Source organism: Asterias rubens, chromosome 3 (genome assembly GCF_902459465.1).
Source record: "Asterias rubens chromosome 3, eAstRub1.3, whole genome shotgun sequence".
Taxonomy (NCBI): Eukaryota; Metazoa; Echinodermata; class Asteroidea; order Forcipulatida; family Asteriidae; genus Asterias; species Asterias rubens.
Genome location: NC_047064.1, coordinates 19,528,253 through 19,547,680, shown reverse-complemented (window position 1 = coordinate 19,547,680; position 19,428 = coordinate 19,528,253). Strand labels below are relative to the sequence as shown.

Sequence of the window (19,428 nt, the reverse complement as noted above, 5' to 3'; positions counted from 1 at the left end):
AGTCATCATCACACGTTTTGCATGTGAACAGTAAAAACACGACGATATGTCCTTCGGCAAATGATGCCATATCTTTTTTTCTAATCAGTATTAATTGTATATATTTAATGTATATACGTCTTCAATAGTCTACGAATAGAGCTGGTTATTGTAGGAATAATTTGAGACCATTTTATTGGAGATAAAACGGACTGGATTATCAGGACCAAAAGGTCGAGATAGAGAGGCCGGCAGATCGTTCGACGGCGGGGCCACGGACGGCTTGGTGTGGTGCTGACGTATTGGGGGTGTGTGCGAGGTGTGTCCAACCCGCCCGGCCCATTGAATCTGGAGTTGCCCGACGCGTCAGTTTGTTTTGGGTTAGCCGTCCGGCCGGACCGTCTGTTGACATAGCTCTCGTTTGTTGATGAAACCATAGAGCACGGGAACTTGATAAGGGATATTTGTGTCTTCACTAGAACAGGATGGCAAGCTCGAATACATTGCGTAGGTTCATCTGCTCAGCACCAACCGTCAGGAATGTAAGTTAACATCTCCTCGTAATAATTGTTTTTGAAAGAAGCCTTGAGCATGCAACAAGCTGGCCTTCTTAATTCGCTGTGTTCTTGTTCGAACTCAATAAAATAATTTTCTTGAAATGTCAGTACAGTTGGGGCATACACTTATAATATATACAGCAAGGAGGTTGGAGGGGGGGGGGGGTGAAAGTTTAATTATTTTTTTTATTTTATTGGGGTTCGTGTGACAATAATGATTGGTTATATTATGTTTCCTTTACTCGAGCCATCCTTTCTTTAAATTCTTCGAGTTCTTGTTTGAACTATTTAAATTAAATTCTTTAATGTCAGTTTGTTGTGACATTTCAATGATTAAATTCAATGACCTCTTTTGCTGACGAAGTATTTATTGTAATATGACTTTGTTTGTGCGTTCAAGGGACAAACTGTTTTCTATTTATTCTAAATAAGTTAATGTTAACTTTTACTAATTTTAATGTTCTATTTTTTTTTTATAAATATGAGTGTTCAATTTATTTTGTATTGAGTTTTTTTTTTGCAGTTTGGATGTGTTTGATTTTTTTTATATTATTGGTTCAAGTCTTTACAAAAATCACAAACCAATTGTTTATAAATTTCAAGTGTTTGATTTCCTTGTCATTTAATTAAAAAAACATGTAATCACTTAATTAGTTGCGATAACGTAACTCTCCTTACGACGGCGGGAGAGTTACAGTATCGCAACTATCACTTAATATGATTTAATTGTTGTTTACGTTTGGCAGCAGTTGTGTTCTAAACCAAGTTGCCATCATATCACCTATTTGTATGATTTATTCGATAATCGGAAGTAGACTTACACTACATAGTTAAACAAAATGAAATTGTCCTGGTAGTAATGCATCCTTGTAATTTATATAAAAACGTATCCCACAGTGTTCACTGTTTGCCTGTGATGCTGGCATCTGTCACATCCACAGGACAGGGCCCATGGTTGTTTAAATTGAATCGATAAAAACTCCAAAGGTCAATCAACTTTACCCTTTTACTAATCAGAATCTACAAATCACATGTGTGATGTAGTCTTGTTCTGCTATTCAGCGGCAACTCAAATAATCAATGAGCGAGACAGAAATAGTTTAAAATGTTAATGTTCGACACATCAATTGCTGGGAAAAACATTCTTGAAGGAAATGTTTGGTTAAAGTTAGATTCGAATTAATAACGGAGATAGCTTTCAGACAATTACCGGAAACTGAATTTGTTTGACAACAGGAAAGGACCTTGATCTACTGAGGTGAATTGTTCTAGCCAAGTAGTGTGTATTTTTGGCTGCTGGTTGCCTAAAAGCTGACCTGCCATAGTTGGTAAAAAACTCAACTTAATGACCCCTAAATGCTATTTAATTGAAACAGACATGGTCTTTAGAAACGAATGTTAACAAAAGAACTGATAGGAAAATTTACTTTACAGTTTGTTCATGTTTAAACAGAGATGCCGGATAGCAAAACTATATCTTTGTGTGTTTTTATGAAGCCTGAAAATTTCATCTTTTCATTTTGCAACCAGAGCACTTCCTTTGGAAAATCTTAAACGCTATAGTACAATGTTCAAGGGACATCCAAGGCAAAGACTAGGGCATTATGGGGTAACCTTTTTCCACAGAACTTCATGTGTGGTGTCTGTGGAAAACAAAATCACTGTTCAAACAAAATTTCTGTGCAGACATATCTGACGATAGCTCCATGGTCTGACCATGGTCTGACCATCTACCTCCATGGTCTAACAGAACATACTCAATCAAGGTATTTGTCTGATGCAATGCACTCAGGGTCAAAGCTGGATTCAACTGGTCTCATCCAGTCTTATTCACAACCATAAGGTGGTGGGGGGGGGGGACAGGCACACATTCATGAATGAATGACAGTAGGGTTCCAATTGTTAGACAAAAGTTAATCCATGCTCGAGTGCGCCACAGCTATTATGCACCACAGCCAAGCTTAGCTGTTAAAGCCATTGGACCCTTTCGGTACAGAAAAGTTCACAGATTTACGAGTAACTTACAGGGTTTACAGAAGGTAGTGGTGAAAGACTTCTCTTGAAATATTATTCCATGAAATGCTTTACTTTTTGAGAAAACAGTGAAACAAAATTGATTCTCGATAGCGAGAATTACGGATTTATTTTAAACACATGTCATGACACGGCGAAACGCGCGGATACAAGGGTGGGTTTTCTTTCTCCCGACTCCGATGACCGATTGAGCCTAAACTTTTACAGGTTTGTTATTTGATATAGAGGTTGTGATACACGAAGTGTGGGCCTTGGACAATACTGTTTACCGAAAGGGTCCAATGGCTTTAAGTCCTCACATTTATGTGTGAAAGGTATTTTTTTCATGGGATAGCCATGGAGTAGGCCTCCAGTCTGAGAACCACATGTTTTAAGAGAATACATTCTGGACTTGCCCCTTCACTGTGAGAGTCATACTAGTATTTATCTTTATATTTGCTGAGATTTTGAGTCAAAATTTAATTAAAAAAGCTTGTCAATGTTACCCACCATTTTTGGACAGAAATCTTTCAAGATGTTTCTAAGGTGATGAAAACAACAGATTCTATAATCTGTTGGTAAATAAACAATTTGTTAAAGATATAGTTGGAGTTTTTTTTTGATGTTTGGCATATTGTACACAGAACAGAATTTAGTGCGATGTATTGATAATAAATAATAATGAAAACGTATAAAGCGCACAAATCCACAAAATGTGCTCATGTTGCTAAAAAGAAACAAGAACAGACATTGTACAATATTGACTTAATTTTTAAAACAAGTAGCAAATTGTCAAAATGTTCAACCTTAGATAATTTTAAATTGTCAAAACAGTTTATATTTATTTCAAAATAAAGACTGGACATCACAATCCGAAGATTAAATCGAGTCTAAATTGTTCAGTTCTTTGCCTCATACTGAATTATCAATTTTTGTTTCAACCTGACCCTACAGGTGCTGAGAAGATCCTACGTCCAGCAGGCACCAAAGCATGATGGCACCAAGACTGTATCCTGGACAGGCCAGGAGTCTCTAGCCCAGATTGACCCTGAAATACTCTCGCTCATTCGAGATGAGAAGCAGCGACAGATTAGAGGACTTGAACTCATTGCTTCAGAGGTAAGGTTATTAAGGGGGACTAAAAATACGTTTTTTATATCTCCTAGTACTAGTCCTAAATTTAGTCCTAACTCTTTGTGAAATCGACCCCAGGCCTGATGCAGATGCAAAAACAAAAGGCAATTGCCTCCATGCCCATTGGTCATTGCCTTGGTGCCCTTGCCCTTTTAAAAACGAAGCATACAGGCCCAGTTTCAAAGCTGCTTTGGATAAAATATTGATTATTGATCCGATTCTCCTTTTCACACACAGACACGCAATTCACATTTCAGGATGTCATAGTTGTCACCACAATAATCTTGGTGTGCCATTTTGGGAGTCAGTGTCCATACCCTGTGCCGTGCACTGATGCAGTGTTGTTTGCATGCTTACTATAAATTTGTATGCGGTAACACCATGTGTATTTCACTATGGACATTTCTACTTTACTCAGTAGATTTGTTCTTTAGAACTTGTCTTGCTGTTCTTACATAGGAAAATGTACACACGGTGTTACCGCTTTCTGACTATATTGATGTCGATACCTCAGCATACAGTACCTCAAAACCCATAGTGCAATCAGAGTCGGACTCCCAAAATGACTGGCATGGCAGACAGTTGATGTAGTTGGCATTGGTGCACAGGGTCACTGTCATCTATTTCTTAAGCAAAATTGAGTGGGCTTGGGAACTCATTTTTTACAAACCTAATAAACATCACCAGGGCCCAGTTTAATGGCTCTGCTTATTGACGCACCGAATCGGGGCTTACGAAATCTGGGAATTCTGTGCTTACGACAAGCATATTTCACCGGTTAGCGGCGATTTTTGGATTCTGCGCGCGCGTACTCTTCGTCACTAGGGATTCAGCGCTTGCACGTAAGCGGGGAACCGTGATCATAAGCGCAGAATTCGGCGGTAAGCAGAGCCATGAAATTGGGCCCTGGTAGTAACCTGATTTGATCTACAGAATGACCTTCTCTTTGAAAAACATCGTAGGCAACATTGACTGCTCTTGACTGGCCGGGGCGAATCCCATAACTTTCGCCCTTTTTTAAAGTTTTACTTCTTGAGCCCCTTAAAATGATTTTGCCCCTCTTTTTGGCTTCAACCGCTTGTTGTTCTTCCCTTTTGGGAAGAGCCTCTGTTATTCAACTACCTCATCATTGTTCGGGGGCCTCTTGCAATCAGTCCTTGATTAAGATTCTCAGAATGCTTCTTACATAGTCTGTGCCGATATTCATCTTGACACCTGGATCTGGGGTTTATGTATCCAGGGTGTGTTAATTCCCATCGGATGGCAAGGCCATTCAAAGTAATCACATTATAAATGTGAATTCAATTGGATTTGTAATCCACATTTTGTTGCACTATTTTACCAGTCTTGCTGTTTGGTGTTACTTAGGCCTTCACGGTGAATCACAAGATTTAGGCTATCTTTACTAGTCAAAAAATGTACTTGTACACGTAAACATTTTATGTGAGGTAAAAAACTGTTAAGGACATTTTCGCTGAGTTGGAGCATCTCCATGGTTGGAGAAACAAATGTTTGTCTCATAATGTCCTTAGTTTCACCAATGTATATTCCTTTGCCATGTTTGGTCTGATTTTAATGGATTTGATATGTCAGCAACAGCCCAAATACATTTAGTAAAACTAAATTTTGTCAGAATTTTACATTTAACACTTTCATAATTTCTAAACAAACTGAACTACGTAGGCCTACACAAGAACAAATCTTTCTCTCTAAAGCTCCTTACTTTAAAATTTTGATTTTAAATTAATTTATTAAAATTGAGTATTAACATTCCACTTTTGTGTTTTGCAGAACTTTTGTACCCAAGCTTGCCTGCAAGTACTCAGCTCTTGCCTCCATAACAAATACTCAGAGGGACTACCTGGACAGAGGTGGGTAGAATTCAATTATTGACAATTGAACAATATTTCGTCTTTTTCCCCATTTGTGCGAAATTTGGATCGTTTTTGGCGTTCGTTTTATTCCCTGAGTAAAAAGGCTGTTAAGGCCCTCCGTGAATTTTGGCAACAGGCCATTCAAAATGTTGTGCTGTTAAAGGAAAGAAGAGAAAAAAAAGATTGAAACCAGATTTTCAAGAGCAAGTAATAGTTGTCCTCACTAAATTGCGCTTGTGCCACAAAGTGACCCAACTCGTCCCCTGTAAAGAAAAACAAAATGAGTTCCAAAAATTTTGTGATAGGTCAATTCAAGGTTTGAGCGATGAATTATGGAAATATTAATATCTGTTCGAAATTTTTAAGGGGGCATCAAGGCAGTTTTCCCAAGGTCCCTTTTCCGGTTTGTTGTTGTTGTTCAAATTTTAAAATTCAATGACAGCAACAAAAAAATTGTTCGTAAACTGGATATAATTTATGTTTACTTGTCTGTTGTTTGTTTATATAGTGCCAGGTTGCTCTGATAACGATATTCAGTTTGCAGGAATAGACTGACCATGTGTACAGAACACGCACAGCTGTTCGACCTCTGGTTTCATTATACGTTTTATTGTGTTTAAAAGCTATTTGTTTGTAAACACTTCAAATCAATAGTTTGTGATATTAGTTATTTTTAGTACAAAATTGTGCAAAATTTGAGAGCTTTTTTCTTAGTATCTGAAACTGAACATGCAATGTGGTTTAAAAAAATAATGTAATTTTCTATCGGAAATAAGATAAAAATCAAATAACAATGAAACAACGTTGTATTAAAGTCCATGTTTTGGTACATTAATTACATGCCTCTATGTACTCCGATCTTGTTAGGGCAAGGTTTTTGTTTGTTTGTTTGTTTGTTAAGATGATCTTTCGGTCAAGGGAACTTGGCAAACTCCCACAAGGGGATATAAACATCAGGCTGGCAATAGCCAATCTCTCTCATAAAAGCATTGGTCGGATAATGAGTTGCACAAATCAAGAATATTGAGGGACATTGCAATCTCTACTTGAACATTTTGATGGGGCACCAAGGCAACGGCCGGGGACTTCGAGGCAATTTCCTCTGTTGCCTCTGTGATGAGGTGCCTGTGCCAGCGTCATAAGGAGCTTTTGTAAAAACACCTATTGATTTGATAAATAAAACCCCAAACAAAACATGAATGCAATATGACATAGGAAACATCATCTTTGTTGCATTCAGTGTTTGTCTCACACAAAAAATTGTTTACAATCTACATTGTAACATTGAATTAACTTGAAATAACATCCACCCGCTGTTCTGGAAAGCGCTTCTCTTGCAAAAAAACATGAGGCGCTGGTGAGCGATCATGAAAGTGGGACATGAATAAATGTTAATAAGTTTTGAACATGAACTGTGATTGGCCAGACGTTCCTTCCGAGGGTTGGGCTTGGGGAACCCTGGATCATGCAAGTGGAAAGATCTTGTAGTTTTCCATGGCATTGTTGCCCAGTGCTGGTATTTTTCCACTTTCAAAGTCAAGAGCCCCTGGAAACTAGACGGCGTGCTAATAAGGTGAAGGTCCCTAAACTTGCTGCAGGAAAGAGAAATTTGAGACTTTTTTGTCCAGGGCTGATACTTCACGGAGGCAATGAAGGCGATTGCCTCCATTCCCCCTGGTCGTTGCCTTAGTGCCCTTGAAATAATCTGTAGAAATTTACAAAATGCCTTGGTGCCCTTGCCCTTTCAAAAACGAAGAATACAGGCCTGACATTGGATGAAATTGAATGGTCAGACAGTAGGAGGGTTGACTTTGCACCGTGTGGATGCATTCACTTTATGATATCATATTACATTTTCCTTATAGGGTGCCCTTTACCAAGGAAAAGTGCCTTGGTGCCCTTGCCCTTTCAAAAACGAAGCATACAGGCCTGAAAGTCTGGTACATGTAAATAAAAAATGTTGTGCTTTTCTCTGAACACAATAGGTCAAGCTATTTGATCTACTTCTCTAGTGCTGAGTATACTGTTCCCAAAAGCTCCTTAGAATTTACAACTCCAGGGGTTATTAAAAGGTGGATATGCCATCATTTTAAAGGCAGTGGACACTATTGGTAATTGTCAAAGACTAGCCTTCATAGTTGGTGTATCTCAACATATGCATAAAATAAATAACCTGCGAAAATTTGAGCTCAATCGGTCATCAGAGTTGCGAGATAATAATAAAAAAGAAAACACCCTTGTCACACGAAGTTGTGTGCGTTTAGATGGTTGATTTCGAGACCTCAAGTTCTGAATCTGAGGTCTCGAAATCAAATTCGTGGAAAATGACTTCTTTCTCAAAAACTATGTCACTTCAGAGGGAGCCGTTTCTCACAATGTTTTATACCATCAACCTCTCCCCATTACTCACCACCAAGAAAGGTTTTATGCTAATAATTATTCTGAGTATTACCAATAGTGTCCACTGCCTTTAATGTACCTCCGGAGATCTTTATCCAGTTTCACACTTTTTTGTCAGCAGTGACTCTCGCCGCTGTGCAGGTTACCTCACCTGATTATAGGTTTTTATTTTTTTTAACAGAATTTGGAAGGCTTTTCTCTGTGTAGGCCTTTTTTGCAGACCAGACTATACATATGAGCTGGATGTTTGTTTAAACTGGCCAGGGGTGAAGTCTGAAACAGTGCGAGGCTCTCGAACTTTGATAAATTTAAGGGTAATGCAACAAAATTGTAGAGTACAGTACATGATGTTTGCTTTTTTTGTGCAACGGTGCAAAAGATCTCAAAAGATAGATCTCAAAAGATAGAAGTCCAGGTCTGTTCTTAGATTAGTTGTGATATATATTTATTTTTGTTTAAAAAGAAAATGATTGGCACCCTGAACAAAGATACTGACAAGATAGGGAGTCTGTCTGCCAACTTAGGGCTAGAGGGCTAGATAGCTCAGTTGGTAGAGCGCTGGCACGTTAATCCAAGGGGTCGCTGATTCAAGACCGGCTCTTGTCAACTTGTCTTCGTTCAACCCAAAATTATTTTAAAGTTTATCATGTCAGTATCGCTTGTGGTTTATTGTTTTATAGTTTTTATTTTTATGATTTACTTTTTACTTTTGACTCTGCAACTTTGATACTTGTTTGACGAGTGTGTGATGAAGTTTTTATTCCAAATGTACACTTGCGAGCAAGTACGATACTAGCGAACTTGAAAACAGTCAAAGTCCTTCGTATATGATGAGAGATAGATGGTTGTTTATTTGCTTGTCCACATTTTGTGCAACATCTGACCTAGTTTAATGAGAGAGGTTTTAAATTTTAACAACTACCAGACTATGGCGTCATGGTCGAGTGGTTTAGAGTATCAAACTCAAGTTCTGGGTGGTTTAGTCATCAGGCTGTGGGTTCGAATCCAGGTCATGACACTTGTGTTCTCTGAGCAAGACACTTCATTATAATTTCTTCTCTTCACCCATGAGTATAAATGGGTATGAATGTAACTCAAGGAAGGTTTGGAGGAGAAACTATGAAGTCTGAAAACTCCTACTAAGAGTTCAGCAATGCTACGAAAATATTATGAATAAAATTGACATACTTTTGGTGAATTGATGTAAAAACAATTGTAAGTCTGCAGTAGAAGTTCTAAGCTACAAGTCCTGGTCCAAATTGCATAAACCTGCTTTTAAAACCAGATAATTTTGCTTAACAAATTTAGTGCTTAGCAAAAATGTGCAGGATTCTAGTGACAAATTGTACATGTGACATGGTATTTTGGCTGGTCACCTTATATACTGGTATTAGTAAGCATATTTTTTTAATTCTTAGATACTTTTTGTGTTCCTAAGCAGTGCTGTGAAACTGGGCCCTCTGGTCTCAAAATATTTTCTTGTAATTCAAGCCCTGACTTAAAATTAAAATCTCATTTTTCGTTTCCAGATATTATGGAGGAAATGAAGTCATCGATAAAGTTGAGGTTCTTTGCCAGAACAGAGCCCTCGAGGCCTTTGATCTGGACCCAGTGAAATGGGGCGTCAATGTCCAACCCTATTCGGGATCGCCGGCAAACTTGGCCGTTTACACGGCTCTTCTCTCACCGCATGATCGCATCATGGGTCAAGACCTTCCACACGGCGGACAGTAAGTATTTCCTTGGCTAAATTTTTAAGAGAGCTAAGATTGATTTTCAGATTTGTAGCAATATTGACTGCAAAGCAAAGTGTCGCATCACAATACAAATCACTTCATTTCGGGCAATATTGACAACTTAATATTAATCTTGGTGTTTTGTGAAAAATACGTAGTTGTTTTGTCTTAATAAGTCTTCGAGTACATTACACTCTTTTTTCACCCAATAATAACACTTTGTTCCAGCATACATGTATCACTTCAAAAAAGATGCAAATTTTGTAAAACAGTTACAAATAATATGCTAAAATATATACAACCCCCATATGCAGCAAGAAATGCAATAACATTTACAATAACAAATATTTGAATGATTTGCTTATTGATGAATTGTTTTTGTATTATTTTGTAACCATTCAAGTTTTTAATAGAAAGTTTGCTCAGTGGTAAACCAACCTAGTCATCAATTCCCCCCCCCTACTCTTAGTAAACAACTCGCAGATACTTTTGTTTTATTTTTCAGTTTAACTCATGGTTTCATGACAGACACAAGGAGAGTCTCGGCTACTTCAATCTTCTTCGAGTCCATGCCATACCGTCTCGATGTAAGTAGAAAAAGTTCTTGAAATTTAAAAGATTTGTTATTAGTCTTGAAACAAGTGTTCTGAAAAAGGGAAAACTTTGTTTGTATTGAAATTCAATATAAACCACAAGGGAAACTGACTGGGTGAATTTTTTAATGATTTTGGGACTGAACAAAGAATTGACTAGAGTGGGATTCGGACCAACGACCTCCGGATTAACGTGCCGGCGCTCTACCAGCTGAGCAATCTAGCCCTATGTTGGCGAAGTCCCTATTTTATCAATTATCTTTGTATTGAAATTCCTGATTCAAAGTCATCTATTTAATAGGATTATATTTCTTCTCCTTGTCACAAAATATACTCTCCCAGGTTTCAAATTTCGTTATCGAAGGGGCACAGCAATTTCCCTCTGGTAGGCCTACGTTGCTTATGGGCACTTCTATTTGGAAAATTTAAATCTGTATCGGAACTTTGCAAAGGGCACATCAGCAAGAGCAGAGGGCACCACAGCTATTGTTGTGGGTGCCGTGGGTTATTTTAAGGTCCGCTCATCCCCTTCAGAGGTCTGTCTAAACTCTTTTTATGATTAGTCCTGGTTAAGAATAATCAAATAATCCAATCCATTGTGTTAATCTTATAGATTAGTACTGGTTTAATCGACTACGATAAATTAGCAGAGTCTGCGAAGCTCTTCAGGCCGCGCCTCATCATCTCGGGCTACAGTGCGTACTCCAGGAAACTGGACTATCGACGCTTCAGAGAGGTCAGTTCACAGTGTCATTTTCCTCACAAAATGTTCAACTAATTGGTACTAAACATAAACTTATAATAAGGGTATGAGAGAGTATGTGACGGGTCGTGGCCGTATGATAAAGGACCAAGCTGAAGGCTTGGTTCATTTGTAGAAGAAGGCTCGGTCCTTTATCGCACGACCCTTTCAAGACCAAGTCACTACTCTTTGGTTCCTATTCATAAAGGCCCTTTTATTAAAAAGCGGCCATTCTATACAAATCAAATCCTGAAAATCTCCCATTTCTGTTATGGGACTTTGTTTTCGCAATTGGTCAAAATTGCATTGACATACTCAACGGTTGTGCATTGACAAAAATGGAAAAGGACCGGTGAGTAGTGGGACACTTAAACGTCTACCATTTGGGTTTAGGTGTTGGGTTGTTTGAACATTCTACTCAATGGATCAAGTGAACTAGAGTTAACAATTTGTATTTTTGTATTTTTATGTGAATTGCCAAATAAATAATAATAATAATAATAAATTTATTCTATTTGTCACTATCTGCATTTCCTTCAAAATAATCATTTCAGTCATGACTAAATATTGATTTGAATTGTTGATTTGATTAGATCTCGGACGATGTCAACGCCATACTGATGTCAGACATGGCACACATCAGCGGCCTTGTAGCAGCCAAAGTACTTCCCTCACCGTTTGACTATGCAGACATTGTTACCACCACCACTCACAAGACCTTAAGAGGAGCAAGGTAAAGTAGATAGTGCGACCCCCCCCCCTTCCAAGGACATTTGAGTGGACAATATTCAAATCGTTTTTTGAATGACCCTTCATTTTGACCTTGTTATCATCGTGCCTATTCAGACCTATAAGTTTGTAATGTGATTGTGTTTTGGAAGAACCAACTCATTCTGATCCTCTAGTTTTCAATAAACATATTATTGACCCTAATTTGCCTGATATCATCATCCATGCCATCACAGCAGTCTTGCTTATGCCATTTTGGGAATCGATGTCCCTGTGTGTTGGACACGGTCATGCCTTTGAGAAGAAAAAAAAGGTTATGTTTTGTCCGTTTTTTTGTGAATGTTTAATATCAGGCTGATCTTGATTGCAAACATTGTTTACTTGGTGTTTTTCTCAGACTATACAGTATTTCAGACAAAAATATTTTGTATGGATGATTAGTTCTGGTGAGCTTTTGAATTAATGAGCTGATACGTTCTACATCGAGTGTTAAACTGTGAATTATAGAGTAGTTCGTGCGTAGCCATACACATGTACATTATAGGATTTTAATCATTGTTTTTAAGTTATCTGTGATTTGTTGTTGTTGTTGAGAACTGGCATAGAAGTAAAATACTTTTCATGCGGGGGTGGGGCATAATAGATGGGGTGTCGTGGGCGAGCGGTTAAGAGCACCGTATTCAAGCTCTGCTGATTCTGTTCAGCAGTGTGTGGGTTCGAATCCCGGTCGTGACAAGACACTTAACTATTATTGCTTCTCTCCACCCAGGGTTAAATGGGGACCTGTGAGGGCAGAGATGGTTATTGTGATTGATTTAGCCGAGTAGCGCATTTGTTGCACGAGGCTGTATACTCCCCAGGGAGCTGAGATGGTTTAAGGAGTGAATTAAGGCCCAGTGACCAGGGGTAATAATTTGAAGCGCTTTGAGACACCCATTCGGGAGTGAAAAAGCGCTATATAAACTCAAATATTATGATTAGTAGATCTGCCATTTTACATCAGTACGAAATTTCAATAGCTTCAAAATTTGCAGTTTCTTTTGTTTATTGTGAGAAAATTTAACAAGCGGTTGAAAACTTCTCACCAACAAAAAGGTCCTTATGGTACAAAAAATGCAAGAAACAGTTTTCCGACCCTAGCAGAATGTTTTTTGAAGGCTCTGCTAGGGTTGGAATGTCTGCACATTTTAAACTATTTTTGGCTTTTTTGTTTTGTATTCTAGCAATTAGAGTAATAAACCATAAATTTATATCATTTTTTTTCAGAGCGGGTCTGATCTTCTTTCGACGAGGGAAGAAGGGAGTGAGTAAGAAAACAGGGAAGGACCTCATGTTTGATTATGAGAGGAAGATTAATAATGCTGTCTTTCCAGCGCTGCAAGGAGGTCCGCATAATAACTCCATCGGGGCTGTAGCTGTGGCACTGAAACAAGTAGGTTACTCATGAATGAACGTCAGTGATTCATAAAATATAATTACAATTGTTGTGTACATGTACATAATTGTTTTGATTATCAAACATGTTTTCAAAACCATGGCTTACAATTGGGTTCAAGCTTAGAGACTGTTTATCTGTTTGAAGTCTTGCACCAATAGTGTATGTTTTCAAAATAACTGATGTAGTCAAAATAACTGGCTTAAAGCCCAAATCTTGTTTTGAGCAGGGCCTATGTACGTACGTGTATATTTGCTTCGTTTATAGGGGGAAAAAGCATTACTTGTCAATCATCAGGCACTTGTAGAGCGCCAGCATCCTAGTTGCGTATCCCGCTGGGGACACTTGGCAAAGGACAACAATATTTCGAAGACAAAAGAGTTCATAGAATTTCATGTGGAGATTGCAAGGGCAATGCTCTAATTATAAAATGTAAGCAGACTCGAAGAGATGAGTCTCAAGCTGGCTTTTGTAAGGAGTCAAGTGTATAAAGTTGATAGGGGAAATCGTTCCATAGCTTTGGTGCACATGAAACAAAGCTTCTATTACTATGAATGTGGAGTCGGGTAACCAAACAGCAACACTGTTCAAATAATCACATTATTATGTCTTGTTCCCAGTCTATGTCACCAGAATTCAAAGAGTACCAACGACAGACGGTTCGTAACTCCCAGGCGATGGCACAGGGGATGGTAGCGAGAGGATACTCTCTTGTTTCAGGTTGGTGGGTTAGAAATCTCTGGATGTAGTTACGGGTGGGGAATAATGAGGGCTGTTGGAAAAGCAGACCTGCCAACTTGATTCTGCAGAAAGTTCCTTGAAAATACGAAATATTTTCCTGTATCCTAATGTATTGACAATCTCTCTCATCTCTCATCATGTTGAATTTAATTCTAAATGTCTCCCTGATTGTTGTACAAAATCTCCCTTAATTGCAAGGGTCGTGGGTTTGAATCCCACCTGAGTAAATATGCCTGTGATATTTTTTCACGGGACTCGGGAAAGTACTGAGTATACAGTGCTAACACACATTGGTGTATGGGTAAAAACCCGTAAATCAAAATCTCCCTTATTGCAAGATACAAAAATTGGCAGTTCTTGGGTAGTGGCACTGTAGGGGAGATTGCCTCGTTTGACAAGGCCGTAAGTGAGCAACGTGCAAAACCTGTTTTTAAATATTCCCCATTTCCATAGGTAAACATGTAGGCTGAAATCTTTGTTTGGCATTCTTATTAATATCTTGTTATCAATAAGAAAGAAATAGTTGTAAAAAATTCAGAAAATTAGGGCACCTTTTCCCCTTGTATGGCATTCTCATGATAAAGAAGTAAAAGAGAGATTTGTGTTTCTGAACGCCTCTCTGCATTTCTTGATAATTATTTTCAGGAGGTACCGACAATCACCTGGTCTTAGTTGATCTTCAATCCAAGGGTGTGGACGGAGCTCAGGCAGAACACATCTTAGAACTTTGTGCCATCTCTGTCAACAAGAACACATGCCCCGGAGACAGGAGCGCTCTTCATCCCAGCGGTCTCAGACTTGGTATGTTGAGATATCTCTCGGGCAGCTATGGGCATTGAGGATTTTTTGTAATGATTTTTTATGAGAGATTGTCTAATATCACAAAGCCCTGACATTCACTTTAATGCGAGGGCTACACTGAACTGATTTGGGCTATCGACCCAAATCAACTGCCACCAGGGGCACATTGTCATCTTCTCCTGGGGCTGAAACAGGGTTACCCCTCCACAGTCTGTTAGGATGTAGGCATGGATATCATCCATTAGGAACCTGGCTGGTAGAGCTAAAATACCTCCCCAACTTTAAGTGCCTAGCTCAAGGGCATGTTGAGTGTCATGACTTGGTGTCGAACCCACACTCTGCTGCTGACAACACCAGAGCTTGGGTCTAGTGAACTAGACCACTCAATAATGACATGCCAACATGAGGTTGGTTTCTGTAAGAACAGGGAGATGTACCTTTTTTTTGGGGGGGGGGGGGTTGAACAAAAAAAGCGTCAAATTCCACAGTGATGGAAAAGTGCAAGAAAGAGGAAGAGATGGGATGACAGCACCAACAAGTGAACAAGAATAGAGTTTGCTAACACAAAGAGGGCAGTGGAAGATAGAGAGGGATGGAGGATGATTGTTGTGAAGTCGTCAGTGATGGCCCAAAAACCTCTTATAGCTCAAAGTTGAGATGAGGTTGCACAATTTTTTTGTGATTTAGTGGTTAATTGTTTTCTTTGATGACTTTATAAACTCCAGGCTCACCAGCGCTGACCTCAAGAAACTTCAAAGAAGCCGACTTTCTCCAAGTGGTGGATTACATCGATCGCAGCATCGCCATCGGTCAAGATGTCAAGAAGATTACTGGTAAATTATTTTCAGGAAATTCAAAATAAAATAATTTGCTTCCTTTTGAATCTGGGGCTGTTTGTTGCTTGTTTGTTTGTTTGTTTTAGACGATCTTCCTATCAACGGAACTTTGCAAACTCCAACAAGGGCATATAAACAGCAAGCTGGCAACGGCCAATCTCTCTCATACAAACATTGGTTTAATGTCTGGGATTATGAATTGCACAAATCAAGAAATTGTGATGCAGTAACTAGACGACAACACTTCATTCATTCTAGTCATTTTGAAATCGGCGGTTAGCTTGGTAGGATTCAAACCCACAACCTTGTAATTGTAAGTCCTGCAGTCTTTCTTACCACTGGATCACGGGGGGTTGTGGTTGTGGATGAAGAGCACATGGCCTCTATATATTTTCATTTCCCTCAATTTTTTTTCGAGCATCAAGAAGTTTTTTCGGGAGTTACACTTTTTTATATACTTTTTTATATTTATGGTTGATCCAATGCAGAATGCCCCTAATGAAAAAATGGCTACACAAGGGGGAAAACCCAACAAGCAGTTTATATTGTAGCACTTTTGAGAAAAAGATAAAATAAGTATTTGTTTCAAAAAGCTTGATATCAAGAGAGTAAGCTATGTGAAAAAAAACCCACTTATTAATTTTTTTTTTCTTGGTGATGTAAATTATACAGGTTCAGACAACAAAGCTTTCTTTCACATCTTGGAAACAAACCCAGAGATTCAACAGAAGGTTGCTAAGCTGAAGAATGAAGTGGAGTGCTTCGCTGCCGACTTTCCGATGCCAGGCTTTGACAATTTCTGAACCCTCCTCCCTCCCCACCCCTTTCCCTCTCTCAGCCTTGTTCATGGTGCATCCTAAGAAAAGTATTATAAAATTAGTTATATATTTTCTTCTATCTTAATTGATAATTGACACCAAAGTTGTGTTTTTGTGGAGCTGTGTTACCTATTGCGAATGTTTAAAAAGAATAGTTACTGGTCTGATGTTTTGACCCTTGCAAAGTCCTTCTCAAAAACTAAAGCCTGGTTCATACTTCCTGCGAATGAGAATGCGAAGCGAATTTTGGTGACCCAACAATCGATACGCAGTCCCTTTCCCTTTGTGACGCAATGATGTTCGCATCGCACGAAGCATTCGCAGGAAGTATGAACCGGGCTTAAATGGTTGTGTTGTCATGTAGCCTTTGAAAAAGAGTCTGCTGGGGTCGAAACATCAGGCAATTAACTATTTGTCGCATTTATACCATAGGCCCTTTTGGTCAGTCAACAAGTTTGCAACAGCTATTTTCTAATATGATTATAAAACACTTTAAATACTTTTGAAGAGTGGTCTGTTTGCCAAAGGCCTCTGTAAGTACGTTGAGGACCCAGTAAAACTTTGGTCCGATCAAGTTTGACAGATATAGTTTGTCCAGTTTGCTTTAAAATCCAGTGTATCAATTTTTTGCATTCTTTAAAAAAATTGTTAGTGTACTCGTGAAGACCAATTAGTTCCGTTTCTAAAAGAGCCAAAGTTTGTTTTGACGAATAAGTTATTAAGTAATTTTGCTGCAAGTAAGTGTGCTCAAGCTGTACTAAAGAAAGAAGCGATGCTCAATGATAAATTTATAACTTCTTTGTTATTATAAGAACTCAGCATTTTAAATTGCTCAAAATAATGTTATTACAAGTATTCCATTGTACTCAACATTTATGTATGTTATTACATATGCAGGAGCGAGACTTATTGCTAATAAAAAAGTCTGAAATATTGATCCATATTTTAAGAGGTATGTCTTGAAATGATGGCATTTCCAGCTTTTGGTAACCCCTGGAGTTATAGTTTCCAAAGAGCTTCTGGAAACAGTATCCTCATTACTAGAGAAGTGTAGATCGCAAAGAGCAGGATTTCTTTATATCTATAAGAAAATCTATCTGAAGAAAATAAGAGCAATTGTTTTGCCCACAGGAACACATAAAGTCTGTTAACACTTGATAAAAGAAAGTCCAGTGTGTGACTCTTGACAGCATTCAAACAAGAAATTACATTTAAGAAGACAGTTGGTGTAGGGTATTTAATATCTTCATTCATTGAACACTAAAAAAAAAACAATTCATTTGCGGACAAAGTGGAAATAATGATAAAGTTCAGAGCAATACGGATTATTCATCTTTTTACGGTCAAACCATTTGTGTTACGTTTTTTATTTGACCATTTATTTCTGGTTTCTTAGACTGAAAGTCATAACTGAAACGTAGTTATAAAAACAAGAAATTAACTGCACTATTGAATGTTAAAGTGGTTGAATTTTCATCATCCTTTTATTAAAGTATTTTTGAAAGCAATATAATTACATCCAGTAGTTTTGAAAAATAAGCTCAAACCTTTTTTATTACTATTTCAAGTTAAATAATTTATTCTAACAGTGCTAGAATACCTTTATTTTGAAATGTTTAAACTGTGGTCCCCCATTTAATGGTTTGTTATTTGAGCTTAAATTATATTTAAAAAGTTAATTTAATGAGAACGTTATTTTCATTTTGGTGTTGCAGTACTGAGATGAGCAAATCTGTAAGAGTTATAACTTTATTTTATCTTAAAATAAAAAAGTTGAAATAATTTTAGTATGTTATCAAAGCAAACCAAATCTCTCTTGTTAATAGCCATAGAAAGTGCTATAATTACACAAACTGGTGTGCCACCGTTTTGCAGTATAATACTGTTTACAATGCACTGTCTGCACTCATTCCGAAAACCACATTCCGAGGTCAAATGTCACAAATCTGCTAAGCAGAAATGCTTAATAAATTCGCTTACTGAGCAGAAATAGCAGGAAACCAGCCCCCCCAAAAACACTGTACATCATATTGCAACTTGGCTGGTTATCTGTTCCTGCTCAGGAAACTCTGAGCTAAGCAATTTTTTCTATGCATGAGTAGTCATAGATCAAGTGGGTGTGACACCAATGTGCACCCAGCATGAAAAAAGCAATCTTTTTTGTTTCTTTTCACGCTTGATACACTGGGCCACAGAAACACCTAAAGGTTGGTGCACAAAAGGGGCTTTGAAACTACCCAAGCGTGGAGTCTGCATGCTTTTCATTAGACTGGAATCCTTTCTTAATAGATTGGTAATTAATGGTTTTATCGGATTAGACAGTCACATGTGCAATGATTACCAGACTCATAGAATGACAGGTCAAAGGTAAAAGTGACAAGAAACTGCATGCCAGGTTCTAGTAAGGCCAGTATATGGCTTTATTCACAAGCCTCTGAACTGTGACATTACTGTGAACTCCCAAAATGGTGGATAGGGTCACGGAGTGACCCAGTTGCAAGGGGCATTCTCAAAAAACAAAAGCATTGTGTTAAAAAAGAACTGCCAAGCTGACTACACAGAAACTGTATGTTGAGGTGTCGATATGTGAATTGCCAACTTGTACAAAAAAAAAAGAGAGTTAAAGTTACGCATCTCACACAATTTATGTGGATTAGTTGTTAAATTATTCATAACAATACAAAAAGTATAATCTATGATTTGTTTATTTGTTTGCTGCAGATGTTAGTGCTCCTGAAATAAACCAAATCCCAGTTGATATACTTGTGGCGTTTTGTTGTTTTTTAAACTCTGTTGGAGCATTATGGGAAACTTAACCCTCCTACTGTCTGACCAATTAACGTCATCAACTGTGATGTAAAGTGTTGATAAATGGCAATACATGTGGTGACTGCATCAAAGCAATGAACAGTCAACCCTCCTACTGTCTGACCCTTCAGAATCATCCACTTTGGTTTGAAAAATAGATAAACTATAATCTAATTAAACATTTAAGTATAGCATTATATGAACTGTTTGTCCCCTACACATATAGACTGCA

At 38.1% G+C, this 19,428-nt stretch overlaps 1 protein-coding gene across 1 annotated transcript; it reads left to right on the top strand.

The window, feature by feature from the left end:
* On the top strand, positions 1–19,146 carry LOC117287914 (serine hydroxymethyltransferase, mitochondrial-like). Its single transcript, XM_033768538.1, has 12 exons — positions 1–521; positions 3,504–3,668; positions 5,475–5,554; positions 9,487–9,687; positions 10,199–10,280; positions 10,900–11,022; positions 11,622–11,761; positions 13,024–13,189; positions 13,813–13,912; positions 14,579–14,734; positions 15,460–15,567; positions 16,243–19,146. Exons 1-12 carry the CDS (start codon positions 465–467, stop codon positions 16,371–16,373), a joined length of 1,509 nt encoding a protein of 502 aa, XP_033624429.1. The 5' UTR covers positions 1–464; the 3' UTR covers positions 16,374–19,146.
* Positions 19,147–19,428: the final 282 nt, after the last annotated feature.

Bases quoted from the DNA above. Each gene is read 5' to 3' on its own strand.
- LOC117287914 (XM_033768538.1), top strand. From the start codon at position 465: ATGGCAAGCTCGAATACATTGCGTAGGTTCATCTGCTCAGCACCAACC. The intron at 13,190-13,812 runs GTAGGTTACTCA...TCTTGTTCCCAG, and splicing joins TAGCTGTGGCACTGAAACAA to TCTATGTCACCAGAATTCAA. The intron at 15,568-16,242 runs GTAAATTATTTT...TAAATTATACAG, and splicing joins AGATGTCAAGAAGATTACTG to GTTCAGACAACAAAGCTTTC.